This window comes from Lithobates pipiens, unplaced genomic scaffold, assembly GCF_037356315.1.
Source record: "Lithobates pipiens isolate NorthernLeopardFrog02 unplaced genomic scaffold, aLitPip1_a1.2 Scaffold_19, whole genome shotgun sequence".
Classification (NCBI taxonomy): domain Eukaryota; kingdom Metazoa; phylum Chordata; class Amphibia; order Anura; family Ranidae; genus Lithobates; species Lithobates pipiens.
Window position 1 is genome coordinate 10,133,387 of NW_027507764.1, and position 23,102 is coordinate 10,156,488.

The 23,102-nt window shown below is 47.7% G+C and overlaps 1 protein-coding gene across 3 annotated transcripts in view; it reads right to left on the reverse strand.

Annotated features, from left to right (window-relative positions):
- The window catches only part of LOC143995805 (1-phosphatidylinositol 4,5-bisphosphate phosphodiesterase gamma-1-like), a 232,094-nt gene that overhangs the window by 113,494 nt on the left and 95,498 nt on the right, over nucleotides 1–23,102 (reverse strand). For all 3 annotated transcript variants that reach the window (XR_013277479.1, XM_077490518.1, XM_077490519.1), the window contains exons 7-9: nucleotides 15,282–15,362; nucleotides 12,423–12,457; nucleotides 411–483 (exon numbers count right to left, since the gene is read on the reverse strand). Coding sequence is in view for 2 of the 3 variants with exons in the window: in XM_077490518.1 (XP_077346644.1) it covers nucleotides 411–483; nucleotides 12,423–12,457; nucleotides 15,282–15,362 (189 nt within the window). In the remaining variant the exon portion in view is untranslated. The remainder of the gene's footprint in view (nucleotides 1–410; nucleotides 484–12,422; nucleotides 12,458–15,281; nucleotides 15,363–23,102) is intronic.

A 23,102-nucleotide genomic window follows, 5' to 3' on the forward strand; every position in this document is an offset into this window, starting at 1 on the left:
TCGTCACGTAAAAAAAATAAAAAAATAAAAAAAAAACATTGTATATATTACTTTGTAACCAAAGTTATTGGCAATAAAAGAGGCATAGGGCTTTAAAAAATGCACTTTTTTTTTACAGGTACTGTAAATATGACATTTTGCATATGACACCCATGATTTCAAAAACCCGACACATATGTTATACTTTTGAGCCCCATTAGGTTTTTACAGCTGTGACCACAGTGGGGAGGTTTTCCCCTTACTTTGTTGCCCACATTGACGGAAGTGAGGGAAAACCTCTCCAACGGGGACACAGACAACAAAAGAAATTAGATCTCTTTTCCATTCTATCCAAAATTACAAATCGGGCACTTTACATATGAATCCTGATGTATTGCCCCCCCCCATCCCCCCCCCCCCCGCGCACTCACCTTCTGATCGTACTGGAGGAAGCGCTGGAAATCGTAGAGTGAGATTTGACACAGAGATGGCCGGTCCACATTCCTGCCATCAAACACAAAGCGGGTGTTATATAACAATGGTAAGAACAACCCCAAAATTTCAAAACCCATCTTGTACAACCAATTACTGATAATGGGAGCCTCACTTTTCTAATGTTAAAAACATCAAGAGCACCTGTACAGCACAATGTTTACACCAGCCTTTCCTAAACTTTTTGCTCCAAAGGAAACTTTGAAAAAACTTCCAGATCTTGGGGAACCCTTGCTCCAGTTAATTAATCTGGGGTCAGAATGCCCTTAACATTGGTGATCAGTGGGAAGAATGTCCCTTACATTGGTGATCAGTGAGAAGAATGTTCCTTACATTGGTGATCAGTGAGAAGAATGCTCCTTACATTGGTGATCAGTGAGAAGAATGTTCCTTACATTGGTGATCAGTGAGAAGAATGTCCCTTACATTGGTGATCAGTGAGAAGAATGTCCCTTACATTGGTGATCAGTGAGAAGAATGTCCCTTACATTGGTGATCAGTGAGAAGAATGTCCCTTACATTGGTGATCAGTGGGAAGAATGTTCCTTACATTGGTGATCAGTGAGAAGAATGTTCCTTACATTGGTGATCAGTGAGAAGAATGTCCCTTACATTGGTGATCAGTGAGAAGAATGTCCCTTACATTGGTGATCAGTGAGAAGAATGTCCCTTACATTGGTGATCAGTGAGAAGAATGTCCCTTACATTGGTGATCAGTGAGAAGAATGTCCCTTACATTGGTGATTAGTGAGAAGAATGTTCCTTACATTAGTGATCAGTGAGAAGAATGTTCCTTACATTGGTGATTAGTGAGAAGAATGTTCCTTACATTGGTGATCAGTGAGAAGAATGTCCCTTACATTGGTGATCAGTGAGAAGAATGTTCCTTACATTGGTGATCAGTGAGAAGAATGTTCCTTACATTGGTGATCAGTGAGAAGAATGTTCCGTACATTGGTGATCAGTGAGAAGAATGTTCCTTACATTGGTGATCAGTGAGAAGAATGTTCCTTACATTGGTGATCAGTGAGAAGAATGTTCCTTACATTGGTGATCAGTGAGAAGAATGTCCCTTACATTGGTGATCAGTGAGAAGAATGTTCCTTACATTGGTGATCAGTGGGAAGAATGTTCCTTACATTGGTGATCAGTGAGGAGAATGTTCCTTACATTGGTGATCAGTGAGAAGAATGTTCCTTACATTGGTGATCAGTGAGAAGAATGTTCCTTACATTGGTGATCAGTGAGAAGAACGTTCCTTACATTGGTGATCAGTGGGAAGAATGTTCCTTACATTGGTGATCAGTGAGAAGAATGTTCCTTACATTGGTGATCAGTGAGAAGAACGTTCCTTACATTGGTGATCAGTGGGAAGAATGTTCCTTACATTGGTGATCAGTGGGAAGAATGTTCCTTACATTGGTGATCAGTGAGAAGAATGTTCCTTACATTGGTGATCAGTGAGAAGAATGTTCCTTACATTGGTGATCAGTGAGAAGAATGTTCCTTACATTGGTGATCAGTGAGAAGAATGTTCCTTACATTGGTGATCAGTGAGAAGAATGTTCCTTACATTGGTGATCAGTGGGAAGAATGTTCCTTACATTGGTGATCGGTGAGAAGAATGTTCCTTACATTGGTGATCAGTGAGAAGAATGTTCCTTACATTGGTGATCAGTGGGAAGAATGTTCCTTACATTGGTGATCAGTGAGAAGAATGTCCCTTACATTGGTGATCAGTGAGAAGAATGTTCCTTACATTGGTGATCGGTGAGAAGAATGTTCCGTACATTGGTGATCAGTGAGAAGAATGTTCCTTACATTGGTGATCAGTGGGAAGAATGTTCCTTACATTGGTGATCAGTGAGAAGAATGTTCCTTACATTGGTGATCGGTGAGAAGAATGTTCCTTACATTGGTGATCAGTGAGAAGAATGTTCCTTACATTGGTGATCGGTGAGAAGAATGTTCCTTACATTGGTGATCAGTGAGAAGAACGTTCCTTACATTGGTGATCAGTGGGAAGAATGTTCCTTACATTGGTGATCAGTGAGAAGAATGTTCCTTACATTGGTGATCAGTGAGAAGAATGTCCCTTACATTGGTGATCAGTGAGAAGAACGTTCCTTACATTGGTGATCAGTGGGAAGAATGTTCCTTACATTGGTGATCAGTGAGAAGAATGTTCCTTACATTGGTGATCAGTGAGAAGAATGTCCCTTACATTGGTGATCAGTGGGAAGAATGTTCCTTACATTGGTGATCAGTGGGAAGAATGTTCCTTACATTGGTGATCAGTGAGAAGAATGTTCCTTACATTGGTGATCAGTGGGAAGAATGTTCCTTACATTGGTGATCAGTGAGAAGAATGCTCCTTACATTGGTGATCAGTGGGAAGAATGTTCCTTACATTGGTGATCAGTGAGAAGAATGTTCCTTACATTGGTGATCAGTGGGAAGAATGTTCCTTACATTGGTGATCAGTGGGAAGAATGTTCCTTACATTGGTGATCAGTGGGAAGAATGTTCCTTACATTGGTGATCAGTGAGAAGAATGCTCCTTACATTGGTGATCAGTGAGAAGAATGTTCCTTACATTGGTGATCAGTGAGAAGAATGTCCCTTACATTGGTGATCAGTGAGAAGAATGTTCCTTACATTGGTGATCAGTGAGAAGAATGTTCCTTACATTGGTGATCAGTGAGAAGAATGCTCCTTACATTGGTGATCAGTGGGAAGAATGTTCCTTACATTGGTGATCAGTGAGAAGAATGTTCCTTACATTGGTGATCAGTGGGAAGAATGTTCCTTACATTGGTGATCAGTGGGAAGAATGTTCCTTACATTGGTGATCAGTGAGAAGAATGTTCCTTACATTGGTGATCAGTGAGAAGAATGTTCCTTACATTGGTGATCAGTGAGAAGAATGCTCCTTACATTGGTGATCAGTGAGAAGAATGCTCCTTACATTGGTGATCAGTGAGAAGAATGTTCCTTACATTGGTGATCAGTGAGAAGAATGTTCCTTACATTGGTGATCAGTGAGAAGAATGTTCCTTACATTGGTGATCAGTGAGAAGAATGTTCCTTACATTGGTGATCAGTGAGAAGAATGTTCCTTACATTGGTGATCAGTGAGAAAAATGTTCCTTACATTGGGGGTCCCTGACAAGATTGCTCTCCTTACAGACAGATTCAAAAAATAGTTGAGGTCATGCCGGCGGCTGAACAAAGTGATGTTGGCCCTGACCTCTGCCAAAATCATAAGATAGGAGGCTGATCAGCCACATCTCAAGGAACCCTTAACCTCAGGAGGAACCCTGATTGAGAATGGCTGATTAAAACCATCTGCCCTTTGCAAACTGCTTTCACTGCAACCCCTTAAACCAACCGTTTTCAGCCAGGGTTTGGGGAACCCCAGGGATTCCTTGGGTTGTAGGCTGTGAAAGTGTATTGTAAGCGAAATAGGGGTTTTAATACCTTTTAATATCCACCTAAAAAGCCATAAAGTAGGTCAATCCAACAGCTCCAAGTGGAGTTTGCACTGTCCCCACACTCCTATTTGCAGTTCAACCAACTCAAACAGTTTGGTTTAAACAAACCTTAGAGCTGCCAGAGTTCCAATGGAAGCCCAGGGTTGCTTAGGGTTTCTTGAGCTCTGGATGGTTGACTTCACATGTGATGGTGACTGCATAGTTCCATAGTTCCTGCATTCTTCCTACTGCCCACCAAAGTAAGGGGTATTTTTCCCACTGACTACAAAGAATTGATTTTAGCAGGGTTTTCCAAAGATCTCAAAATGTTATGGGCTCCTTTGAGGTTAAATGTTTGAGGAAGCCTGCCTTAATCAATGTTTGAAGCCACCAGCAAATGTCCTCCCTTCCAGAAAATGTACCTACAGAAGTTTCATAGTTAGTAAGGTTGAATAAAGACACCAGTCCAACCTGAGTGTCTACAATTGTCCCTATCCCTGTACATTGCACACTCACATCTGTCCCTACCCTCAAGGATCCCACAATCCAAGGTCCCCATTCATATACTAGGGACAATTTTTGGACAGAAGCCAATTAACCTACCTGCATGTCTTTGGGTTGTGGGAGGAAACTGGAGGAAACCCACGCAGACACCGGGAGAGCATGCAAACTCCAGGCAGGTAGTGTCGTGGTTGGGATCCGAACCAGCGACCCTTCTTACTGCTAGGCAAGAGTGCTAACCACTACACCACTGTGCCACCCACCAAGTTAGCCAAGAAAGCTCTTCCTTTCCTCTTCTTCCTGTCATGGTGACTAGTTGCTGCAGTTGCTTTACACTGGGCTTAGAGACCAGTCACTGGGTCATACCAATATGTTTTGTTCAAACAGAACTGAGGCCATCTGATCAGGGCCACCTTGAATGGATGGCCCCGACATGCTTTGACGGCTTATATGCCACTGCCAGTCCCCAGGATAAGAGCAAACCATGGCTCTGCCCTACGGGTGGCAGGAGTCACGGTCTGCAGGCGCATGCCTATGTAGGAAACAAAGGGCAGCTGATGGTGTTGTGCCATCTCTCCACCCTACATCAGTCTCCCATCCCTACTAACAATAACATCCCCATCCTCCCCTTCAAAAGGGAGAGGCTGACCTGAAATATAAGGCTTATGGTAAGGAGGAGGTAGGTGTTTTTTTATACTGGAAGGATTGAGGTGGATTAGAAGGAAGACTGAAGCAGAACTAATATATGAATGAGAGGTGTCCTTAAATGGACACCATAGACCTGACTGTCAACTGAGAGTCAGATCAACTGTTCCTAGGCAGCTGAGAAAGTAGCCATATTTGGCCATTAACATTCCTTAGAAAATGTACCCTGCATCAAACTGTCCATACGAAACTGTGTGGAAGTATAGAGGCCATTGCTCACATCTCATGAAGATATGACTTCCCTAGAGGGCCCTTGCAGGAGAAGGTCAGCAATGACCGCCATTGCAATTCTCGCAGCACAGTTTCCATTTTATTTCAGAATAAATTATATTTCAAAAGATCCTTTGTCCCCACCGGAAGAGTCTCATCCTCTTGTTATGTCCTGGTCAACACTGAGAAATTAATGGGAAATCCAAAATTTTGGGTTATCCCCAGAACAGGAATAGTAGGGAAATCTTCCAATGGAGACACTAATTCTTGTGACAGATATAGTTACATAGTTACATAGTTAGTTAGGTTGAATAAAGACACCATTCCATCCAGTTCAACCTGACTGAGTGTCTACAATTGTCCCCATCCCTGTACATTGCACACTCACATCGGTCCCTACCCTCAAGGAGCCCACAATCCAAGGTCCCCATTCATATACTGGGGCCAATTTTGGACAGAGGCCAATTAACCTACCTGCATGTCTTTGGAGTGTGGGAGGAAACCGGAGTACCCGTAGGAAACCCACGCAGGCACAGGGAGAACATGCAAGCTCCAGGCAGGTAGTGTCGTGGTTGTGATTTGAACCAGCGACCCTTCTCACTGCTAGGTGCTAACCACTACACCACTGTGCTGCCCCAAATCTAAGGGGGGAAGGGGGGGGGGGAAGAGTTAACTCATTAGTTCTGATTTCCTGTTGTGTCTCCAGGACAGGAAGGGCCGGTTCACACAGGGGGCGACACGAGGCGACACGACTTGCCGTGCCGCGATCTGACAAGTCGCCCCCGTTCTGTACAATGGAACCGTTCTAAGAGGAGCGACTCGAGTCGCTCCGTCTTAGAAAAAAGGTTCCTGTACTACTTTTGGGCGACCTCGGGGCGACTTGCATTGACTTCTATACAGAAGTCATTTGCAAGTCGCCGCTGAGGTCGCGGCAGGTCGCGGCGAGGCAAGTCGTGTCGCCTCGCATCGCCCCCAGTGTGAACCGGCCCGAAGTGAAGAGGAAACAGGTAGGGGTTTTATGTTCTTCTATACCAGGGATATGCAATTAGCAGACCTCCAGCTGTTGCTAAACTACAAGTCCCATCATGCCTCTGCCTCTGGCTTTCATGCTTGTGGCTCTAATGCTGCGTACACACGAGCGAATTGTCCGGCGTACTTAGTCCGCCGAAACGCATTTCAGCGGACAATTCGATCGTGTGTGGGCTCCAGCGGACTTTTCCAGCGTAAAGTCCGGCGGACTTAGAAAGTAGTTTTGCACTCCAATCTTCCCGCCGGACTTGGGTTTCAGCGGACAATACGTTCGTGAGTATGCTAGTCCGGCGGACTAAGAATGATGCATGCTCAGAAGCAAATTACGAGAAGGAAGCTATTGGCTACTGGCTATTGAACTTCCTTTTTCTAGTCCCGTCGTACGTGCTGTACGTCATCGCGCTAGCAAACGCCGGACTTTCTGTGTGTCCGTGTGTGGCCAAGTCTGTGTGTCCGTGTGTGGCCAAGTCCGTTCGGTAGAAAGTCCGCCGGACTATCCGCCGGATTGTTTGCCGGACTAAGTACGTCGGACAATTCACTCGTGTGTACGCGGCATTAGAGTTTTGCTATGCCTCATGGGAATTGTAGTTCTGCAACAGCTGGAGGTCCGCTAATTGCATATCCCTGTCCTATACAAAATTAAGAAATAACAAATGTTGGCTCTACATGCATTTTAAGTAATTATAAGCTAGAATTGAAACATCGAATTGCTGACAAATATTGGCTAATTGATTATTTGTTACTTTTCTATACAAAATTCTTCTGTTAAACCTACAAAAACAACTCAAAGCAAGATTACAACCCAAAGGCAGTACTCCATTCCACCTGCAGTGGGCGATATTTCCATTGCTGATTATAAGGCACATAGGGATTTTCTGTGAACCCGTCTGAACCTCGCTGACTCCACACTAATTGCAGCAGGAAATAGGAAACATCCCAAACAAAAGGATAAAAGTATCACAGGACAGATATCCAGCGTATCAGCTACACACAGCAGAGACAATGCCCCTGGGGGGGGACACAGGGCCCAAATTATCAGGCATGGGCCCCTCATCTTGGGCTTGCACCTGTTATCTCATAGGATGGATCAAAGTGTTATGCGATTACATCTAGAGAAGCCAAAGCACTGTCCTTCTTCTGTAGAGCAGATCCCCAGATTTCCGGGTGTTCTGTCCGGCCTCTAGCATTGGGAGATTGGGGGTGCCGGAGGGTGACCAGGCTTTATTATAAGAACTTTTTTTCCTGGATCTAGTATGAAAACCTTTCACCTTGTCAGGGGGTGCGCCTGACGGTGATCTGAGTTTTTTATGACAATTTTTCACCCTAGGAGGGCTGCCCTGGGTCTATTATATTACATTTTCACCTTGGGGGGGGATACTCAATGGTGCTCTGAGTTATCTTTAACAACTTTTCACCATGTAAGGGGTCCCGTGGGTGCCCCAAGTCTTTTGTGACAAGTTTTCACCTTGGAAGGTGTCCCAAGGGTGCCCTGAGTCTATTATGACAACTTGTCACCCTGGGAGGGGTGTCCTGAGTCGCCTGTGACAACTTTTTAACTTTGGACGGGTGCCTTGAATATATTATGGCAACTTTTCACTCCAATGCCCCGTAAATACGCGAACGGATTGTTGGCCAACAAAACCGTGGACTTTTGTCCAAAGGGCGTTGGCTCAAACTTGTCTTGCATATACACGGCTACACAAATGTTGGCCAACAATTACAAAATTATTGATGGGTTGGATGCAACTGTGCCCTCATTCTTTTTGAGACAACTTTCCACATTGGAAGGGTGCCCTGAGGCCTCTGTGACAACTTTTCACCCTGGAAGGTGCCCAAAGGGTGCCCTGAGTCTATTATGACAACTTGTCACCCTGGGAGGAGTGTCCTGAGTCTTCTGTGACAACTTTTCACCTTCCAATTGTGCCCTGAGGCTTTTGTGACAACTTCTCACTCTAATGCCCCGTAAACACGCGAATGGATTGTTGGCCAACACAACCGCGGACTTTTGTCCGAAGGGCGTTGGCTCAAACTTGTCTTGCATACACACAGTCACACAAATGTTGGCCAACAATTACGAATGTAGTGACGTACCCTACGTGGTTTTTCAGCTCTTTAGCGCCACCCTTTGGGTTGCTTGTGCTAATTCCGTGTTAGTAGAAGTTTGGCGAGTGTTGATTCGCGCTTTTCTTTTCGCGTTTATTATTTAACGCTTTTCAGTTCGTTTCTGAATGGCCGTTCGTCAAGCAGACATGTTGCGGAATCGGAGGAGATAACGTGTTATTTATTATTGGCCTTGGAGTTATTGCTTTGACATTATTTTTTAGTTTGAATAGAATGCACTTTTTGGTTAAAGTGGTTCTGCACCTTTAAAAAAATATATTAAAAGCCAGCAGCTACAAATATTGCAGCTGCTGACTTTTAATAAATGGACACTTACCTGTCCCAGGGTCCAGCGATGTCGGCGAGAGATGACGAGCGATCGCTCGTCTCTCCGCCGCCCCCGCCGCCATCCTCTGTCAGGGAATCGGGAAGTGAACCATTGCGGCTTCACTGCCCGGTTCCCTACTGCGCATGCGGGAGTCGCGCTGCGTGTCTGTACTGGTCCCCGCTGTGTCCTGGGAACTGTGTGCTTCCCAGAACACAATGGGGGGGGGGGGCTGGGCGGGGCATCTGCGGCGGTCTGTCCCGGAAGTGGGTGCAGATACCTGGATTATCCAGGTATCTGCACCCCCCTCCCCCCTGGAAGGTGCCGATTGTGGCACCGAAGGGGGGGAGGGATCAGATGAGCGGAACTTCCACTTCAGGGTGGAGGTCCGCTTTAAGTTCTATTGGCAGATAGCATGTCTAATTTTATTTTTTATTTTTATGCACAATAAAAAAAATTGTGTAGAATAATACTTGGCTGTGTGTTTTACTTCAAATGACAGTTTGGGAGTCGGCAGTTATATTTTATAAAATACAATGTAACGTTAACAAGGGACACCAACATAATTGTATCTTTGATCTTAAAAACTCCAGGATAATGGTGTTGTGGTAACTTGCCAAATAAAATAAATAAAGTAAAATAATATTATTCTTGATATCACTAGAAAAAAAGCCTTTGAAACTTTGTTTGCAATAACTCCATCGGTATCACCAGCAAAGCAGCTTCATTATTATCCCATTAACCACTTGCTTACTGGGCACTTAAACCCCCCTCCTGCCCAGACCAATTTTCAGCTTTCAGCGCTGATGCACTTTGAATGACAATTGCGCGGTCATACAACACTGTACCCAAATGACATTTTTATCATTTTTTTTCCCACAAATAGAGCTTTCTTTTGGTGGTATTTAATTACAGCTCGGAGTTTTATTTTTTGCTAAACAAACAAAAAAAGATGCAAAAAAAAAAAAATCATGTTTAATAGTTTGTTATAAAATTTTGCAAACAGGTCATTTTTCTCCTTCATTGAAGTGCGCTGATGAGGCGGCACTGATAGGCTGCACTGGTGGGCACTGATAGGCTGCACTGGTGGGCACTGATAGGCTGCACTGGTGGGCACTGATAGGCTGCACTGGTGGGCACTGATAGGCTGCATTGGTGGGCACTGATAGGCTGCATTGGTGGGCACTGATAGGCTGCACTGGTGGGCACTGATAGGCATAGTTAAGGCGGCACTAATAGGCACAGATAAGGCGGCACTGATGGGCAAAGATGGGCACAGATAGGGTGGCACGGATGGGTGGCATGGATGGGTGGCACTAATAGGTACCACTGATAGATGGGACTGATGGGCACTGATAGGTGGCACTGATAGGTGGCTCTGATAGGTGGCACTGCTGGGCACTGATGGGCACTGGTAGATGACACTGATGGGCACGGATATGTGGCACTGGGGTGTAGCACCGTTGTTGAGGCAGATTGTGGGCACTGCTGGGTGGCACTGTGGGCACTGCTGGGTGGCACTGTGGGCACTGCTGGGTGGCACTGATATGGGGCACTTATTTTTTAATGAGGTGGCACTGGCAGGGGGCAGGTGGGCACTGGCAGGGCTGGCCGTGATCGGGACTGATGTCCCGATCACGGCCGCCGGTGATCGGCTCTTTTTTTTTCTCCTCGTGCTGTCAGCGCGAGGAGGAATAATAGCCGATTACTGGCTCCGTTGTATCACATGATCAGCTGTCATTGGCTGACAGCTGATCACGTGATAAGGGGTCGGGATCGACCCCTTGCTCGGATCAGTGATCGGGCGAGTCCCATAGACTCGCCGATCACAGAGCGCGCCCCTCAGGGGACGCGCAGGCCGCTCGTGCACGGGACGACGTCAATAGACGTAGTCCCGGCAAAGGAGATCCGCGCTGTAGCCGTCATTCGGCTATAGTGCGGGTCTCAAGTGGTTAAAGAAGAAGAGAATTGTGCGCTGCATTTCCAGATTTCATAATTTGCCACGTCACAAATGTTAATTCTCCATTACGAACGCGAGTTTACAAGACCGGTCTGCTTCCGGGTTCGTCCTTGCTTCCGAGCAATGCGCGTTTTGTACTTTGGACTTTTGTCCGACGGACTTGTGTACACACGCTCGGAAAATCCGACAACAAACATTTGTTGGCGGAAAAATTTGAGAACCTGCCATTCAACATGTGTTGGCGGGAAGTCCGACAACAATTGTCCGACGGATCGTACAAACGGTCAGATTTTCTACCAACAAGCTCACGTCCAACATTTCCCGTCGGAAAATCCGATCGTGTGCACGGGGCATTAGAGGGGTGCTGGAAGATGCCTTGGGTCTGTTCTGAAACATTCCACCCTGGGGAGGGGTGTGGAGTGCCTTGGGTCTCTTGTGCCCACTTTTCACCTCTGGAGGGGCACCTGAGGGTGCCCTAAGTTTTGTATACGACACCTCTATACCACGGGAGTCATGCCTGAGGGTGCAATGGGTCTTGTGTGACAACAACTTTGCACTCTGCAAATGGGTTCCTGAGGGCGCCCTGAATCCTTTGTGACAATGTGCCTTGTGACAAGTTTTCACTGTAAGCCCTTGTACACACGGTCGGATATTCCGACGGAAAAGGTCCGATCGGACCGCGTTGTCGGATAATCCGACCGCGTGTGGGCTCCATCGGACTGTTTCCGTCGGAATATCCGACCGACAAAGTTTTACAGCTGGGCTATAAAATTTTCCGACAACATGATCCGATCGGACTTTGTCCGATCGTTTGTAGAGAATTTCCGATCGGACAAAGTGCCACGCATGCTCAGATCAAATTACGACACCAAAGCTATTGGCTACTAGCCTGATCGTAGTTCTGTTGCAAGGCACAAACGTCATCACGTTCCGAACGATCGTTTTTTTTCCGACAACTTTGTCCATCCGTGTGTATGCAACACCACTTTCGGACGAAATCCGTCGGAAAAAAATCTGACGGATTTTGTTGTCGGAATGTCCGACCCGTGTGTACGGGGGCTTAGAGGGGTGTCAGAAGATGTCTTGAGTCTATTATGAAATCTTTTACCCCTGCAAGGGGTATGAGGTTCCCCCGAGTCTCTTGTGACCATATTTCATTCTTGTAAGGGGTGCCCCCTACGTCTTTTATGACAAATCTTTACCCTGAGGAGGGTACCATGTGTTTTGTAAGACAACTTTTCACCCTGGCAGGGGTGCGCTGAGTCTCTTGTGAACATTTGTCATCCCTGGAGGGGTGCCCTAATTCTTTTATGACAATGCTTTACCCTGGGAGGGATGCCTGAGGGTGTCCTGAGTTTTTTTTTGGCAACTTACTACCCTGGGAGGGGTGCCTGAAGATGCCATGGGTTTTTTAAGACAACTTTTCACCCTGAGAGGGGGTGCACGGAGTCCGTTGTGACCATTTTTCATCCCTGGAAGGGTGCCTGAGGGTGCCCTAAGTCTTTAATGACAATACTTTACCCTGGGAGGGGGGCCTGAGAGTGCCCTAGGTCTTGTATGCCCCCTTGCAATGCCCCAACACACAGCAGACTATTACACACACACACACACCCCATGGATTGATTACAGGGGTTGGCAAGTGACTTACCGTAACGGGAAAGACAGTTCCAGTTGCTCGATAATCTGCAAATTAAGGAAAAGAGTCACAACTACAAAAATGCTTTGTGCATGCTGTTCTAAAAAAATGGCGCATGCATGGGCTCAAAACGAATGTAACCTAACAGGCCGCCTAATGAAACGCGCCTCGGCGCTCAAAAAACGCATCAACTGCTTCCCTATTGCAAATTGTTTGGGAAGAATTCATTTTTTATTTTAATTTTAGGCATATATTTAAATTATTACAGTATCTCACAAAAGTAAGTACACCCCTCACATTTCTGTAAATCTTTTCTTCTATCTTTTCATGTGACAACACTGAAGAAATGACACTTGTCTACAATGTAAAGTAGTGAGTGTACAGCTTGTATAACAGTGTAAATTTCCTGTCCCCTCAAAATAACTCAACACACAGCCATTAATGTCTAAACCGCTGGCAACAAAAGTCAGTATACCCCTAAGTGAAAATGTCCAAATTGGACCCAATTAGCCATTTTCCCTCCCCCGGGTGTCATGTGACTCGTTAGTGTTACAAGGTCTCAGGTGTGAATGGGGAGTAGGTGTGTTAAATTTGGTGTTATCGCTCTCACTCTCTCATACTGGTCACTGGAAGTACAACATGGCACCTCATGGCAAAGAACTCTCTGAGGATCTGAAGATAAGAATTGTTGCTCTACATAAAGATGGTCTAGGCTATATGAAGATTTCCAAGACCCTGAAACTGAGCTGCAGCACGGTGGCCAAGACCATACAGCGGTATAACAGGACAGGTTCCACTCAGAACAGGCCTCGCCATGGTCCGCCAAAGAAGTTGAGGTCACGTGCTCAGCGTCATATCCAGAGGTTGTCTTTGGGAAATAGACGTATGAGTGCTGCCAGCATTGCTGCAGAGGTTGTAGGGGTGGGGGGGGGTGGGGGTCAGCCTGTCAGTGCTCAGACCATACGCCGCACACCGCATCAAATTGGTCTGTATGGCTGTCATCCCAGAAGGAAGCCTCTTCTAAAGATGATGCACAAGAAAGACCACAAACAGTTTGCTGAAGACAAGCAGACTAAGGACATGGATTACTGGAACCATGTCCTGTGGTCTGATGAGACCAAGATAAAGGTATTTGGTGTCAGATGGTGAGAAGCGTGTGTGGGGGCAACCAGGTGAGGAGGACAAAGACAAGTGTGTCTTGTCTACAGTCAGGCATGGTGGTGGGAGTGTCATGGTCTGGGGCTGCATGAGTGCTGCCGGCACTGGGGAGCTACAGATCATTGAGGGAACCATGAATGCCAACATGTACTGTGACATACTGAAGCAAAGCATGATCCCCTCCCTTCAGAGACTGGGCCGCAGGGCAGTATTCCAACATGATAACCACTCCAAACACACCTCCAAGATGACCATGGCCTTAATGTGCATAATAAAAAAACTCTGGAGGGCCGCACTCCAATGCTAAAACGATGCTTTATTCAAATAATATTTAGGACACAGCAAATGACATCACAGCGAAAGATGCTAACAGCTGACGTGTTTCACACTAAGGCTAGTGCTTACTCATAGCTGGTACCAGTTTTAGCGTGGGAGTGCGGCTCGCACCCGGATCCCTTTTACCTGGAGCAATTATCTCTGAGTTCCCAGGACCTGCCTTTGAGCGGTGGTGTATATCTCTCTTATGACCACTGCCTTGCTAAAGAAGCTGAGGGTAAAGGTGATGGACTGGCCAAGCATGTCTCCAGACCTAAACCCTATTGATCATCTGTGGGACATCCTCAAACGGAAGGTGGAGGAGGGGAAGGTCTCCAACATCCACCAGCTCAGTGATGTCATCATGGAGGAGGGGAAGAGGACTCCAGTGCCAACCTGTGAAGCTCTGGTGACCTCCATGCCTAAGAGGGTTAAGGCCGTGCTGGAAAATAATGGCGGCCACACAAAATATTGACACTTTGGGCCCAATTTGGACATTTTCACTTAGGGGTGTACTGACTTTTGTTGCCAGCGGTTTAGACATTAATGGCTGTGTGTTGAGTTATTTTGAGGGGACAGGAAATTGACACTGTTATACAAGCTGTACACTCACTACTTTACATTGTAGACAAGTGTCATTTCTTCAGTGTTGTCACATGAAAAGAGAGAAGAAAAGATGTACAAAAATGTGAGGGGTGTACTGACTTTTGTGAGATACTGTATATGTAATAATTTTAATATCGCTTATAAATGAAGACATTTACAAATATTTATAACTGTATAAATAATAATAAATTATTATTATGATTGCATATTATCATAATTATTATATTATTATATACAGTATAATAATATCTTATTTATTATACTGTATACTTATACTTATTATTTATCTAATTATTTATAAATCTGAGATATTTTATATATGAAATATTTTTGCGTCTTATTAATAGATGTGAATATTATAACAGAAGCGGTGTCTGAGGTTCCAGCAGCTCGGGGTCACCTGTTCTTCTATAGCGGAGGCGGAGGGTGACCCTGTGACACGGCAGGCTGAATGGTCTTTATTTTGGGGGTTTGGGGGACACAGAAGAAGTTTTGTATCCGGAGACAGCAATTTGGGTGCAAAAAAATAAGTCAAAATGTAAACCTGAACAGAGGGCGATATAAGATAAGCGCCCCCAGAACGGCGGCCCGGTATGAGGGTCAGTGTGATGTCCGGGTTATGCTCAGACTTCTGGCCGGGCTCCAATTCTCCCCCCCTCCCCCCGCCCCGTGTCACTGGCACGCACACAATGACCGCTTGTTGATGAGGGCCGATTAGCATGTCAGTCTTGTCCTGGGGACGAGCGGAGAGATGGCGGAATATCAATGAGGGTCCGCCGAGACGGCGCTTACCGATTTCTGAGCGTCAAACATCAGGTTCTTGTAGAAGAGGATGAAGTGCGCGAAGGACATCTCGCTGCGGGCCTCGATCTCCTGGGAGAGAAGATTTGGCAGTTAGTTTGATCTGTAGACAATTTCATGTTTGAAACAAAAAAAAAAAGTTTATCCTTTTTTTGTGTTTTCATTCTTTTGCTATATCTGCTGATCTCCTGCAACCTATCCGCAGCCATTTCCTATCTACATGCTCTCCAGCGATGGCCGCGTGGCCTTTCTCAGAGCGGGTTTTCATGACGGTGACATCAGCGGACCATGTCTGGGTCATGTGCGTTGAAAGAAAAAAAAAAAAAGCCATGTGACAAGGTGACAACACAAGACCACAATTTGGAGACAGTGACAGAGCGTTGTCACCCTATAAGAGGAAGTGCCTAAACAAGGATGTTCATGGCAGGATCACCAGGAATTAAAAAAAAAAAAAAAAGCAACTTAAAAGATTAAAAATTAGTTCTGGTACAACCTTAAAGAGGGATTCCGCCCCAAAAAAAAATATTAAAAGCCAGCAGCTATAAATACTACAGCTGCTGACTTTTAATAAATGGACACTCACCTGTCCCGGGTTCCAGCGATGCCGGCAGCCGATCGACCGCTCGGGCCTCGGCTGCTGCCGCCGCCATTCTAGGTGAGGGAATCAGGAAGTGAAGCGAATCGGCTTCACTTCCCGGTTCCCTACTGCGCATGCGCGAGCCGCGCCGCGCAATAGGAAATCTCCGCGCTGTCACTGGGACCCGTGTGTGTCCCAGCAGACAGCGCGGCAGGGCAGGAAATGGCGTAGACTCCCGTGGGAGTCTATGCCCGGAAGTGGGTGTAAATACCGGTCTTTGACAGGTATCTCCACCCCCCTCCCCCCTGAAAGGTGTCAATTGTGACACCGGAGGGGGGGAGGGTTCCGATCAGCGGAAGTTCCACTTTAGGGTGGAATCCCGCTTTAAAGCGGACCTTCAGTAATTTTTTCATCTTTGCAACTATTATATCTTCTGCTCTGATCTCTTGCAATTGAACAAGAGTAGTTACAATGTAACAACAATAACGTTGCTACATTAAAACTCTCACTGACACTGCAGGTTCTGCAGGGTGTGAATGGAGCTTAAAGAGGAGGGCCGGTTTAAAAAAAAAAATAATTAAAAGTCAGCAGCTGCAAACACTGTAGCTGCTGACTTTTAATAAGCACACTTACCTGTCCAGGGCGCCCGCGATGTCGGCCGCCCCGAGGCTGACCCGTCCCTTGGCTCTTGGGTCCCGGCGCCGCCATTTTGGCTAAGGGAAACAGACAGTGGAGCCTTGCGGCTTCACTGCCCGTTTCCTACTGTGCACGCGCGAGTCGCGCAGCGCATTGTGAATGGGGCGCGCTGTGTTCTGAGACACACAGTTCCCTGAGAACACAGCGCGACCCATTACCCAGAAGACGCCGCATGGAGGAGAGAAGACCAGGAGATCTCCGTGGAGGAGGAAGAGGCAGATTAGGATGATGTGCCTAGCAACAGGCATTTCTGCTAAGTAAAAAAAATTTTTTTTTTTCATTTTTTTATTTTTCAGATTTTTTTCTAATTTTTAATGTATTTTTTTTTTCAGGGTGGCCCTCCACTTTAAAGTGGACCTCCAGTCATTTTTTCATCTTTCCATCTATTAAATCTTCTGCTCTTGTTGTTGTTATAACTTTGGATAGTAAAATATTTTTTTCCTGCCAGTAAATCCCTTATACAGCCCACTTCCTGTTCCTTGTCTGGTCATTAGTCTAGGATTATGACATCATACACAGCTCTCTCTCACTCTCTCCCTCATTCGCTCTCTCTCTGAGAGGGGGGGGGAGTCTTAAGAGGGCCAAAGAGAGCTGCAGAGCTGGAGGTGTGGTTCTGTGTAAATCCAGGAAGTGAACAGGCAGCAGCTTCAGCTGCCCACAGGTAAAATGGTTGCATCCAGACTCAGCGGAGGGCGATTTCTGCAGCATATTTGGCGGCATGTACAGAATCGCAGTATGTGTATATATATATATATATATATATATATATATATATATATATATATATATATAAATATACAAAGTGGTTGGAGGGAAGCTTCAGAATGGCAAAGATGTTTTTATTACAGATTATGTGAGCCGACTGCAGCTTCTCTTTAACCACTTGAAGACTAGGCCTTTATCTGACATTTGTTGCTTACAAAGTTAAAATCTGTATTTTTTTTTTGTTAAAAAATTACTTAGAACCCCCAAACATTCTATATTTTTAGCAGAGACCTTAGGGGATAAAATGGCGGTGGTTGCAATATTTTATGTCACGCATCGTTCTTTCAAAAGTAATTGTCAGTTAAAGTAACGCAGTGGCGTATCACAATAAATGGCCTGGTCAGGAGGGGGGTAAATCCGAAGTATGATTACATAGATCTAATAAGAATAAATGGCTCGGACTTTGCAGCATATATGAGATTCTATTGATTGGGTCTGAACAGACACTTGGTATATTCCTGAGGCCGTGTGTCTTCTACTACGAGGATCGGGAGTCTCTTCTAGTTTATATAATAATAAAGTACAAAATCCGTGTGTGTGAACTTGTGTAAATCATGTAAAGTTCCCAAAAATTGGTCAGAATTGTTTGTTACATATTTAGCATCGATTTCCTGTTCAGTATTATTCCATAGTGACTGCACTTTGCTGCTCCTCAGAATCAGTGCGTGTATCCTCAGCTTGGCTCAAAAATGTGGCCCTCAATGTCACCAAAAAGCCAAAACATAAATGTTTATTATATGAAGAGCTAAAGAAGACAGTGAGAAACTGAGGACATGAGGCCGGAGACATGGAGACACTGAGGACATTCTGCAGGAGACATGGAGAGACTGAGGACATGCTGCAGGAGACATGGAGAGACTGAGGACATGCTGCAGGAGACATGGAGAGACTGAGGACATGCCACAGGAGACATGGAGAGACTGAGGACATGAGGCAAGAGACATGGAGAAACTGAGGACATGAGGCCGGAGACATGGAGACACTGAGGACATTCTGCAGGAGACATGGAGAGACTGAGGACATGCTGCAGGAGACATGGAGAGACTGAGGACATGCTGCAGGAGACATGGAGAGACTGAGGACATGCTGCAGGAGACATGGAGAGACTGAGGAAATGCTGCAGGAGACATGGAGAGACTGAAGACATTCTGCAGGAGACATGGAGTGACTGAGGACATGCTGCAGGAGACATGGAGAGACTGAGGACATGTGGCAGGAGACATGGAGAGACTGAGGACATGCGTCAGGAGACATGGAGAGACTGAGGACATGCTGCAGGAGACATGGAGAGACTGAGGACATGCTGCAGGAGACATGGAGAGACTGAGGACATGCTGCAGGAGACATGGAGTGACTGAGGACATGTGGCAGGAGACATGGAGAGACTGAGGACATGCTGCAGGAGACATGGAGAGACTGAAGACATGCTGCAGGAGACATGGAGTGACTGAGGACATGTGGCAGGAGACATGGAGAGACTGAGGACATGCGTCAGGAGACATGGAGAGACTGAGGACATGCTGCAGGAGACATGGAGAGACTGAGGACATGTGGCAGGAGACATGGAGAGACTGAGGACATGCTGCAGGAGACATGGAGAGACTGAGGACATGCTGCAGGAGACATGGAGTGACTGAGGACATGCTGCAGGAGACATGGAGAGACTGAGGACATGCTGCAGGAGACATGGAGAGACTGAGGACATGTGGCAGGAGACATGGAGAGACTGAGGACATGCGTCAGGAGACATGGAGCTCCTGAGGACATGCCACAGGAGACATGGAGTGACTGAGGGCATGCGGCAAGAGACATGGAGAGACTGAGGACATGCTGCAGGAGACATGGAGAGACTGAGGACATGCTGCAGGAGACATGGAGTGACTGAGGACATGTGGCAGGAGACATGGAGAGACTGAGGACATGTGGCAGGAGACATGGAGAGACTGAGGACATGCTGCAGGAGACATGGAGAGACTGAGGACATGCTGCAGGAGACATGGAAAGACTGAGGACATGCCACAGGAGACATGGAGAGACTGGGGACATGAGGCAGGAGACATGGAGAGACTGAGGACATGTGGCAGGAGACATGAAGAGACTGAGGACATGCGCAGGAGACATGGAGAGACTGAGGACATGTGGCAGGAGACATGAAGAGACTGAGGACATGCGGCAGGGGACATGGAGAGACTGAAGACATGTGGCAGGAGACATGAAGAGACTGAGGACATGCGCAGGAGACATGGAGAGATTGAGGACATGCGGCAGGAGACATGGAGAGACTGAGGACATGTGGCAGGAGACATGGAGAGACTGAGGACATGCTGCAGGAGACATGGAGAGACTGAGGACATGCTGCAGGAGACATGGAGTGACTGAGGACATGCTGCAGGAGACATGGAGAGACTGAGGACATGCTCCAGGAGACATGGAGAGACTGAGGACATGTGGCAGGAGACAAGGAGAGACTGAGGACATGCGTCAGGAGACATGGAGCTCCTGAGGACATGCCGCAGGAGACATGGAGAGACTGAGGGCATGCGGCAAGAGACATGGAGAGACTGAGGACATGCTGCAGGAGACATGGAGAGACTGAGGACATGCTGCAGGAGACATGGAGTGACTGAGGACATGTGGCAGGAGACATGGAGAGACTGAGGACATGTGGCAGGAGACATGGAGAGACTGAGGACATGCTGCAGGAGACATGGAGAGACTGAGGACATGCTGCAGGAGACATGGAGAGACTGAGGACATGCCACAGGAGACATGGAGAGACTGGGGACATGAGGCAGGAGACATGGAGAGACTGAGGACATGCGGCAGGGGACATGGAGAGACTGAAGACATGTGGCAGGAGACATGAAGAGACTGAGGACATGCGCAGGAGACATGGAGAGATTGAGGACATGCGGCAGGAGACATGGAGAGACTGAGGACATGCGGCAAGAGACATGGAGAGACTGAGGACATGCGGCAAGAGACATGGAGAGACGGAGGACATGCTGCAGGAGACATGGAGAGACTGAGGACATGCTCCAGGAGACATGGAGAGACTGAGGACATGCGGCAGGAGACATGGAGAGACTGAGGACATGCGTCAGGAGACATGGAGAGACTGAGGACATGCCACAGGAGACATGGAGAGACTGAGGGCATGCGGCAAGAGACATGGAGAGACTGAGGACATGCTGCAGGAGACATGGAGAGACTGAGGACATGCTGCAGGAGACATGGAGAGACTGAGGACATGCGGCAGGAGACATGGAGAGACTGAGGACATGCGGCAGGAGACATGGAGAGACAGAGGACATGCGGCAGGAGACATGGAGAGACAGAGGACATGCGGCAGGAGACATGGAGAGACAGAGGACATGCGGCAAGAGACATGGAGAGACGGAGGACATGCTGCAGGAGACATGGAGAGACTGAGGACATGCTCCAGGAGACATGGAGAGACTGAGGACATGCGGCAGGAGACATGGAGAGACTGAGGACATGCGTCAGGAGACATGGAGAGACTGAGGACATGCCACAGGAGACATGGAGAGACTGAGGGCATGCGGCAAGAGACATGGAGAGACTGAGGACATGCTGCAGGAGACATGGAGAGACGGAGGACATGCTGCAGGAGACATGGAGAGACTGAGGACATGCTCCAGGAGACATGGAGAGACTGAGGACATGCGGCAGGAGACATGGAGAGACTGAGGACATGCGTCAGGAGACATGGAGAGACTGAGGACATGCCACAGGAGACATGGAGAGACTGAGGGCATGCGGCAAGAGACATGGAGAGACTGAGGACATGCTGCAGGAGACATGGAGAGACTGAGGACATGCGGCAGGAGACATGGAGAGACTGAGGACATGCCACAGGAGACATGGAGAGACTGGGGACATGAGGCAGGAGACATGGAGAGACTGAGGACATGAGGCAGGAGACATGGAGAGACTGAGGACATGCTGCAGGAGACATGGAGAGACTGAGGACATGCGGCAGGGGACATGGAGAGACTGGGGACATGAGGCAGGAGACATGGAGAGACTGGGGACATGAGGCAGGAGACATGGAGAGACTGAGGACATGAGGCAGGAGACATGGAGAGACTGAGGACATGCGGCAAGAGACATGGAGAGACTGAGGACATGGTGCAGGAGACATGGAGAGACTGAGGACATGCTGCTGGAGACATGGAGAGACTGAGGACATGTGGCAGGAGACATGGAGAGACTGAGGACATGTGGCAGGAGACATGGAGAGATTGAGGACATGCGGCAGGAGACATGGAGAGACTGAGGACATGCGGCAGGGAGAGACTGAGGACATGCAGCAGGAGACATGGAGAGACTGAGGACATGTGGCAGGAGACATGAAGAGACTGAGGACATGCGGCAGGAGACATGGAGAGACTGAGAACATGCGGCAGGAGACATGGAGAGATTGAGGACATGCGGCGGGAGACATGGAGAGACTGAGGACATGCGGCAGGAGACATGGAGAGACTGAGGACATGCGGCAGGAGACATGGAGAGACTGAGAACATGCGGCAGGAGACATGGAGAGACTGAGGACATGCCGCAGGAGACACGGAGAGACTGAGGACATGGTGCAGGAGACATGGAGAGACTGAGGACATGGTGCAGGAGACATGGAGAGACTGAGGACATGCTTCAGGAGACATGGAGAGACTGGGGACATGCGGCAGGAGACATGGAGAGACTGGGGACATGCGGCAGGAGACATGGAGAGACTGAGGACATGCCGCAGGAGACATGGAGAGACTGAGGACATGCCGCAGGAGACATGGAGAGACTGGGGACATGCCGCAGGAGACATGGAGAGACTGAGGACATGCCGCAGGAGACATGGAGAGACTGAGGACATGCCGCAGGAGACATGGAGAGACTGGGGACATGCGGCAAGAGACATGGAGAGACTGGGGACATGCGGCAGGAGACATGGAGAGACTGAGGACATGCCGCAGGAGACATGGAGAGACTGGGACATGCAGCAGGAGACATGGAGAGACTGAGGACATGTGGCAGGAGACACGGAGAGACTGAGGACATGCTGCAGGAGACATGGAGAGACTGAGGACATGTGGCAGGAGACATGGAGAGACTGAGGACATGCCGCAGGAGACATGGAGAGACTGGGGACATGCGGCAGGAGACATGAAGAGACTGAGGACATGGTGCAGGAGACATGGAGAGACTGAGGACATGTGGCAGGAGACATGGAGAGACTGAGGACAAGCGGCAGGAGACATGGAGACACTGAGGACATGTAGCAGGAGACATGGAGACACTGAGGACATGTGGCAGGAGACATGGAGACACTGAGGACATGTCGCAGAAGACATGGAGACACTGAGGACATGTGCAGGAGACATGGAGACACTGAGGACATGTGGCAGGAGACATGGAGACACTGAGGACATGTCGCAGAAGACATGGAGACACTGAGGACATGTTGCAGGAGACATGGAGAGACTGAGGACATCAGCAGGAGACATGGAGAGACTGAGGACATGCCGCAGGAGACATGGAGAGACTGAGGACATGCCACAGGAGACATGGAGAGACTGAGGACATGTGGCAAGAGACATGGAGACACTGAGGACATGTTGCAGGAGACATGGAGAGACTGAGGGCATCTGCAGGAGACATGGAAAGACTGAGGACATCTGCAGGAGACATGGAGAGACTGAGGACATGCCGCAGGAGACATGGAGAGACTGAGGACATGTGGCAGGAGACATGGAGACACT